This window comes from Rosa chinensis, chromosome 3 (genome assembly GCF_002994745.2).
Source record: "Rosa chinensis cultivar Old Blush chromosome 3, RchiOBHm-V2, whole genome shotgun sequence".
NCBI classification, from domain to species: Eukaryota; Viridiplantae; Streptophyta; class Magnoliopsida; order Rosales; family Rosaceae; genus Rosa; species Rosa chinensis.
Window position 1 is genome coordinate 26,332,482 of NC_037090.1, and position 9,275 is coordinate 26,341,756.

Consider the following 9,275-nt stretch of genomic DNA (forward strand, 5'->3'; position numbering starts at 1 on the left):
AAGGATCTTGCCGAAATTACTTTTGGGCTCAAACAGGTTGTCCACTCACTAGAAGGTCTACCACAGGTTATTGTATCTTTCTTAGCCCCTCATTGATCTCATGGAGATCAAAGCGTCAGAAAATAGTGTCACTTTCTTCAGCTGAAGCAGAATATCGTGCCATGATAGGAACTTGTTATGAGGTATCTTCTTAGCAGAATATCGAGAACCTGCATTGTTATACTATGAAAACAAAGCTGCATTGCATATTGCAGCAAATCCAGTCTTTCATGAGCGAACCAGACATATTGAAATGGATTGTCATTACATCTGAGATAAGATTCAAGATGGATCCATTGCTAAAAGGTTCGTGGGTTCAGCACAACAATTGGTGGATGTCTTGACTAAAGCTTTGGGAAAAGAAGTCTTTACTCTCTCCTATGTTTAGCAAGTTGGGAGTGCAGGACATCCACTCTCCAACTTGAGGGGGAGTGTTAGGAAATTAATCTAGCAAATCTTCTATTTAAAGTATATATATTCTGTATATAACATTTTCCCTTTGTATTCCTAGATTGTAGTTAGCATTGATAGATGATAGCTTGATCATAGGAGAAACTAACTTGTAGCCAAAGTCTACTTGTTGTATATGTACATCGATTGACATCAATGAAATTCACTTTAGCCAATTCTTCTTCTTCTTCTTTTTTTCAGAATATGATGAAGTAATTTCAGCAAAAGAAAACAAACTTGATGGAGTCATGTTTCAAAAAGTAACTTATTCACTTCATCTTTCTTAATTATATGGAATTGGCCCAATTATGTTAAAGTTTTAGACAAAGAAAACAGGGTATTGGGTCATAATCTGCGAAAAGAATGTAAAAAATGTGATGCAATTATATGAATCATTGGGTACTGTGTTGTCTGTGACTCTATGTAGTCTATGCAGTTTGTTCATAGACCGGCGAGCGACTTTCAACCACCTAGAGTATCTTTTTGGATGTAGATGAAGTTGACATTCATATGTATTTATATTTAATTTCAATAAATTGACTCTTTCAAAAAAAGACCGGATATTTCTGATATCTCATTTTTCAAAGTTCTTATAGATGTGTAAAAACTGATATTTTAATCCTTGATCACTCCTTGTTAACTGTTTACAGAAGTGAAACACTTAGAAATTTCAGCATAGACACAAGCTATGAATGCAGCAAATTCTTGGAGATTTCACCTTTGAATCTTGCAGTACTCAAATGACCTCATGGAAAGCAAGTGATGAATATGAATGCAAAGTTTGTATTTTTCAAACTGTTTTCAACATGGAATTATAAGACACTTTAAAAAATAAGAAACCAAAGAGAAAACTCCTGAATAACAAAGGGATTGAAAACCAAACTATTTTCAATGCACCAAAGAGGGAACATACTTTCCATATATATAGAAGTAGAAGAAAATTAGTTCACATAAGAGCAAGTTAAACTCAATTAGAGTAGGTAAAGTCATACCCCCTAATTTCATATTGCAAAAGCCAATTCTAGAAACTAACAACCATACCCCTTAATCACAGCTGACACAAGAGTTTCATTAAATATGTAAATCACCATTTTGACACACTACCTATGGCAGAAGAACAAAATCGAAGCATTGAAAAACCCATATCTTTGCAGCAAATCAAGGACCATCAATCTTTTGTGAAATCTATGCAATGATACATGAGCTTACCTGAGCTATGAGGAGTTTTCTTGTTCAGAGATGGTCTTCGACAAGATAGCAAGACAACACAACACAATGGAGAAGACAAAACAAAAAGGTCTTCAGATTTGGGCTTCATACTTGGGTTTCAAACTCTTGAACTTAGTAGGTAGAGTTTTCTTAAAATAAGGAATGCCAATATACATTTTAATATTTTATACTAACAAAAGGTTCCCACAAATTTTCTTCTCTTCATCACCACATATAAGTTCCTTTTAACTGTCCAAGATTCACAACAGGTGCACTGTTTGATATTGAGCGTCGTTGGATGCACATATCTCCAATGTCATCGGCAGTCCCTTAATCGCTGATTCTGTCTAGAAAGTTAAGCTTATTAAGGTTCATTTGAGACGGATCATACCAACTGATAGGAGCATATTTATGCTACATTATTATTATTTAACCCTATGCTTTTCTTTGTTAGTTTATACTTTATATCATTTTTAGATGATTTATTTATTTCTGTGTTTATTAGGTTTTCTGAAGCAAATTAGGAAAAGAATGCTTAAAGAAAGAAAGTGTGTGGAATTCTGATTCAATAAGGAATTTCGATGGATTATGACTTTTCTTTGAAGCAAAGAGTTAGAGATCCACAAGGAAACAAAGTAAAAGAGTTTTAAGATGGAATAAAAAGTTTTTAGAAGTCACAATCAAGGGGGACAATGCACAAGAGAAGCCAGAATCCATTCAAGCAACTCAAGGAGAAGAAGTAAAGTTCGGAGCCCAGAAACGATCGATCGTTGGAATCTGGGGATCGATCGTTTGCCTTGTTTTCCATCTTTTTGATTCTTTATTCTTCCCAAAACTCATGTATTTCTTTTGTGTGTTTTCCAAGATGATGAGTAACTAATTTTCTTTTAGTTAGGGGCTGCTTTTAGCCCTAGACATGGTGTAACTATGATGTTGGTGTTTATTTAACAAGTTCTTTGGATTTCGGATATTCATTGGTTTATTGTTTGTTCATTGATCAACTTTGTATGTTTATTGATGGTGCGCAATATTAGTATGCATGCTAGGTTGTAAATCTATGAGTGTCTTGTATGATCATCATGTACTTGCATTCTAGAGTAGTGAGTGAATGACTTGAGCCCTATTCATATAAACCAACGTCTAGGTAGATTAGGACAACATCAGTACCAAAATTGCCTAGCCTTATTCATGATCTTTTAGACCTTAATGACTTCTAGGTGAGGGTTATGCGAGAACATCACTCTAGGTTCCATTCTAGAAGCTAAGTTAAGTTGAAAACATCATTCTCTTAACATACCAAGTAAGAAAGATTGATAGGTTAAGTACAACACATCATTGGCTTAGCTTGAGTAAGGATATCCGAATGAATTGAACATGTTAGTAAATACATCATAGGTGTAATCATCGTCTAGTGGTGAGAAGTAGTACCTAGCTAGTTTTCTCATATTTGATCAAAACCGAAACCCCCTAATTGCTTTCTGTTTTCGTTAGTCTTCTGTCCTTCGTTTTCTTCATTTTATTTAGTATAGCAGTTCAACTCCTATTACTCCCAAATTTTGAATGTATCTTCGTCTGTGTGTCTAGTTAGTGTGTATTTAATTTTATAATTTTTGGTTGACTCTAGGTATAGTTTTTATTTTGGTCTTTTTCTAGTGTCTGTTTCGAGTTTTCAGAGTCTGTTTTACAATTATTGAGCTACAATCCTCTGCAGGAGACACCCTCTTTCCTATACTACCATCGATAACCATTGAGATTGCAGGGATTTATTTATACACCTATTTTAGGTGTTAATAACACTATAATGCCACAGCAAGGTGACCATGGCAGTAGCATCAGTAATGAGGATGCACATAGGCAATCCTTACCCAAAAGAACCATCTGGAATTCTTCCCCACAAGAGGAGACAACTCGTGCACCAACTCAATAGTACAAGAAACCAGTTTGTTTGCTATATATCAGGTCCAGACTTCACCCAAACCACACACTTCAATTGTACAAAAGACAACTCCTTCATATAACACATGTGATCTATTGTCTAGTAGTAGCTAAGTCTTCATCACTTTGTTGTATAAATATCATCCTACTGTAGATGAACACATCAAGCAAATATACAAGAGTTATTACCTTTATCTTCTCTGTTTTCAAAGTCTCTGTCTTGTCAAATTTCTTCTTGGTATCAGAGCTTCAAGCTTAATTAAAAGCTCCTCATCACTCGAAACCAATTCTACTCCTCCCACCAACTCTTCTGTTCCACCTTCTTCCACTGGGCCTTCTCTTCTTTCTCCAGAAATTGTTCCCAATCATGTTGCTAGCCTCATCCCTCTCAAACTCACCAAAGACAATTATCTTCTTTGGAAGGATATCACCACTTTGGTTCTTCAAAACTAGGGCATGTATAGCCTTGTGGATGGATCTGAAGCTTCTCCTCCAGTTTTCATTGGCACTCAAGCCAATCCAGCCTACCCTATTTGGTTGAAAAAGGATTGTACCTGCAGACTTTGGCTCACAACTTCCGTCTCCGAACCCATCCTTCCTTTCACGGTTGGTGCCACCACTGCCTGCTCTCTCTGGCTGATTCTTGAACGCCGTTTTGCTGCTGTGACGCGCTCTCATGTGCTGTACTTCAACTCAAGCGCCGGATCCAAACTATTCGCAAGGGCTCTCTATCCATCTCCGAATTTCTTCAACAAATCAAAGCTGTTTCTTACGCTCATGCTGCTGCCGGCAAACTCTTGGAGGATACTGATCTCGTTGCTCATATCCTTCACAGACTCACACCTGATTATGAGTCATTCAAAACCTCTATTCGCGTCATATCCGAGCCAGTCACTCCTGATGAGCTTCACGGACTCTTACTAAGTCAGGAAATCGAGCTGGAACACCAGGCGGCCCAACAACCTCTTGTTCAACCCCTGCCACAGGCCCAAGCCTTTGCAGCCACCACCAACAGACCCAGAAATCAGATTCGTTTTACCAAAGCTCGCTCAAACACCCGTCCTAGATTCCCAAATCCATTTTCCTCTCGTCATCCTCTCCCCAGCATTGCTGCAACATTTGTTAATTTGAGGAAAGAAAGGTCTCAGAAATGAGACTCGTGGAGCCAATTCAGGTTCATATCTTCTTTCACAACCTTTATGTGTATGTTCCTGAGATACGGTAAGAAGGGCTCCCATAAGATTTCTGTCTCTTCATCACATGTCACTTCCATTAACTTTTCAAGATCCACAACTGATGGAGGCAACTCATTCAATCTCGAGCACTGTCTCATGTTGAGCTTCTCTAAACTGCACATTTCTCCAATGTCTTCAGGCAATTCCTTAAGGCTAAAGCAATTCGATATGTCAAGCAAGTTTAAGTTCTTGAGGTTCCTAATCGAGCCGGGTAACTCTGACAAGTCTGTACAACACCTAAGCCTCAGCAGCTCTAAATTTACTAGATTTCCAATGTCTTCAGGTAAGACGGAGAGCTTATGAGAATTGGTGACACTGAGTTTCTTCAATTGAATAAGGTCACAGAGATCGGCAGGCAGCTCCACCAAATCATTGCAGTAATCAATATTCATTTCAACAAGATTTGGAAACGCCTCTGATATATGTATGTAACCGTTACCAAAACCTTGGCCGATGCTACACATGAATAGAGAAATCTTTTTCAAACTTTTCAACTGTATAGGATACCTGCTTATCGAAGGAAATGAAATTCGTTCTAATCTGATTCTCTTTAAATTTGGTTTTGAATCAACTAGTTGAAAGTTATTCAACTCAGCAGGACTGGTACCCGAACTTGTGAGTGCTAGAGTCTTCAGTTTATTCATTTTCTCCACAAACTCAGGTAAGGCATAATACTTGGTCTGAAAGTTCAAAATCAAAACCTCTGCTTCTGGTAGTTGCAAGTTTTGCCATTTAGATGAAAACTCTTCGTCTGCAATTATTATGGTATATGATGTGAGATGGGAAAGAAATTATATGTGCAAAATACTGTTGAAATTTAAGTTTATGGGCCTTGCATGTGCATATGTGTTAATGTGAATTATTTGTTGAGGAAGAGATGCATGTAACAACCTGTCGAGATAGATACAACGCGAGTGATGAGGTATTGATACTTTTGTTCTTTCCACCACATAGGAAAGTTGTCTCCACTTATGTCAATCTTAAGTCTCATTCTCTGTTGTAGTGGTTCCCGACTAATCTGTTGGATAGCCAACTCCCTAAGCATGTCAAGCTGTGTAACAAAGTGTTCAGTGTAATAGCCATCGCCATCCTTATTGTCGTTCCTGGTTATAATCAAAACTAAATTCCTTAAGAAATTCCTTCAACATATTGCGGTAGAAAATTATTAGAAGCGGATACCCATTGACATAAAGGAAAAACTGGAGTGACAAAATCACACAAGTGAAAGTAAAGCCTGCCTACCTTGTGTCTACCAGATTAGCCAAACTCCGAGAGGCGAGTTCATAGAGATTCACAATGGACGAAATGTCTTCTATGCCATATAACTCTGCCCACATATCGATGAGGACAGTAGCAGAGATTCTTTGATCTTCGGGAAATAAACCAAGGTCTAGGAAGCATTCCCTGATAAGAGACTTCTCTCCATCCAAAGCATCTAAGCTACTCTGGAGGTAATCAAGCAAATCATGTTCAGACTCAAGAACAGAAGAACCTCTAGACCATTCCAATACTCTTTTTTGCCAAATCTCTATTGGCTGCCCGCATAGTGATCTTCCAACAACTGTAATTGCAAGTGGAAATCTCATACAACGTTCTACTATCTGCAAAGCAGAATTCATCTAGTCAATTACTATTTGAGTCAGTCATTATTCATCCTGTGAATTTTGTTTCTCATCATCCTTTCCTGCATCAATATGCATATATTTTTTGTATTGCAGACTAAGAAAATCACCTTTCGTGAAAGATCTTCTGAAATATAAGAGCTCCTATCTCCTAAGGATGCTGCATGGTGAAAAAGTGCCATTGCATCTTCATCGTTCAAACATTCTAGATAATATGGAGAACCAAATCTTGGAAAAGCAGACCATGATGTTACCAATATCTTGCAATCTGACATCTTTAATTCATCAAACTTCTCAAGAATGAATTCCGATCCTGCCCAGACATCATCTAGGACCAACAACATAGGATTTTGTCCTGTTTGCTTCAGAAATTGCTGCAGCCAGCTAACTGCAGTTGCTTCATTTTGGAAATCGGGGACCTGGCCACCCGTTCCATGATACAGCTCTTGTACAATTAGGTATAAGTTGGGCTTCTTGGAAACAGTAACAAAGAAGACGTTGCTCTTGAATTTATCTATCCAAACAAAAGATAAGGAAGTGTCACTAGGAGTTAATTGAAATCTGTCTGCAGTTGTAAAATGAATAAATACATTTCACCATCTGTGTGTCTTGAAAATGAATGTCTAAACTCAAATGGAGGCCTAATATATGCAAATAGGAAGTCAGTTTTCTTAAAAAGGCACGTCCTATCTTGAAGTACAAAAAATGCTTGGTTACTGTCAATAATAAAAATTCCTACCAATCAGATATTGAAAAATATGTTACTTTTCCTACATGGCTATTGTATCAGCAATGAGGAAGGCTTTACATAGAACTATGCAGAGTAAGACTGGTGCCTCTTTGAAACTATTGTCGCTTAGCCATATTGAAATAAAAAGCTTGACAGAAATTTCTAATACAAGGCATAACATTCTAGCTCAATCTATAGCTGAAATAGATATTGTATCTAACATGTCACTTATAAAAATAAAATTACGTTTCATATGTATTAGTATCATCATATACAATACCTTTGACCTCTGCATCTTGGCACAACTTTGTTGCCAGTGTAGTTTTTCCACATCCTCCAGGAGCAGTAATTATCACCATCGAAACTCCGTCAGTAAAGAGTTTCTTCTTCAATTCCCACAAAGGCACATCCAATCCAACCGTAATTGTTGGAGGCTCAGGCACAGCACACCACCCTTGAATTTTTTCAGACTGATTGTTCTGTATCACACAATTCCCTTCAATTCTCTGCACGACATTCTCAATGTTCCTCACTGAAACCAATGCCTTCTTCACATCCCTTATTCCCTGCACTTTGAGTATCCCCAACAATCTTTGAAGTGACTTGCTCAATTTAACAAGCCGGCTGCCATACTTATACTGCTTGAGCCTGCTCGCTTTCGAGCACTTGCGAATAAGCTCCACTCCTTCCCCCATTTCCACTCTAAGATTCTCTAGTTCCTCCCCTTGACCACCCAATTCCTTCTCACACTCTGCCATCTCTTTGATCAGTGGTTCCAAAGAGTCCAGAGTGGATTTGATATCCCCGAGTTGGGGTTTGAACTGCTCCTTCACTTGCTTAACAGAATCACACAGCGTCCAAAATGTTACTGACAAACCCGCTCCTCCTATCAATGCCACTGCCATTACATAACACACGCCAAAATCAGCAAAACTTTACAGAAGAAAATTTAAAAGAGTTAATCGCATATTCGCATTTGGAACCAGAGAAACAATAAGATTGTCGCTTCATTCTTACTTGTTAGTATCGTCACAATCAAATGCTTTCGTAGATAACAACGAATATTATTTCTTGCACAATGAGCAAAAGAGTGCTGCGTTGTTTGAAATCTCCCTCTCTAGCAGTCGATTTGTTTAAATAGAGCTTCTTCAGTTTGACGCGGTTGTTGAATAGAGTCAACAGATGGTCAGATACTCTGTTTTTTCGTGAAAAATGAAAATTACAGGAAAGGAAATAACCGATCGGGCTCCTGGTAAATTCTTTGTGAGTACTAGGGCCGCGTATACGTTAGAACTTGGAACCTAGTATTTGAGCCGCGTTGTTTGGGCCAATTATTGGAATAAAAAGTGTTCTTAAATGAGAGTCGCGATCCTTAGTTTAAAAAAAAAAAAAAAAAATGAGAGTCGCGATCCAATCAAGTTTGGAAATTCATTTCTCCCACATGAGTGCTTGAGTAGAATTATACAATGGAGAGACCGATGCTTAAACCCGGAGAAAGATATAGACAATTTTGTGTAATAGAGTTCATGAGCCAATTAATTATGTTCTTCTACCAAAATAAATAGTCTGTTGCTTTATGAACAATAAAACAACCAATATTTCGATGGAAAACAGCATTGCTCTTTCATTGCTAACTCTGGGCACTACAATTATTGATTTATTAGTTCATTAAATAAATAAAAGTTGGCCTTTACAGATATTTTATTTAAGAGAACCTTATGGTGCAAGGAAAATTACACCAGGAGCACCATGTACGTATGAGACTCCATTATTCTGTGGATTAATTCTCCCGATTGAAGTAAATTTGTATTTTTGAGTTGTAGACCAAAACAAGTTTCAAACTTGGGACTAGGATGGAATAACAAATACTTTTCCTCATTCTTATATAATTTAGATTATGTAATTGGCCAAAAGCTTAACACTTTTAAGGTTATTTTGATGAATTTTATAAGAATGATGTTGCAAAATCAACCTAAAAGATGTACAATTTGGATCGTAAATTTGCACTGTAGTGAGGGCGCTCTCACTTTTATTGTAAGACACTTAATTTGAAAA

The 9,275-nt window shown here is 37.4% G+C and overlaps 1 protein-coding gene across 1 annotated transcript; it reads right to left on the reverse strand.

Moving 5' to 3' along the window:
- Positions 1-3,460: 3,460 nt before the first annotated feature.
- LOC112195062 (probable disease resistance protein At5g66890) lies at positions 3,461-8,371 on the reverse strand. The gene is made up of 6 exons (XM_024335408.2): positions 8,238-8,371; positions 7,501-8,118; positions 6,601-7,004; positions 6,111-6,469; positions 5,760-5,971; positions 3,461-5,619 (listed from the first exon to the last, which is right to left on the reverse strand). Coding segments are annotated over exons 1-6 (2,436 nt in total). The 5' UTR covers positions 8,239-8,371; the 3' UTR covers positions 3,461-4,777.
- Between the last annotated feature and the right edge of the window lie 904 nt (positions 8,372-9,275).

What these genes read in the sequence shown, in the direction of transcription:
- LOC112195062 (XM_024335408.2), bottom strand. An exon ending in CCAAGATGCAGAGGTCAAAG is followed by an intron (nt 7,005 to 7,500) that starts GTATTGTATATG and finishes TTGTTTGGATAG; the next exon opens with ATAAATTCAAGAGCAACGTC. An exon ending in CAGAAGATCTTTCACGAAAG is followed by an intron (nt 6,470 to 6,600) that starts GTGATTTTCTTA and finishes TCTGCTTTGCAG; the next exon opens with ATAGTAGAACGTTGTATGAG.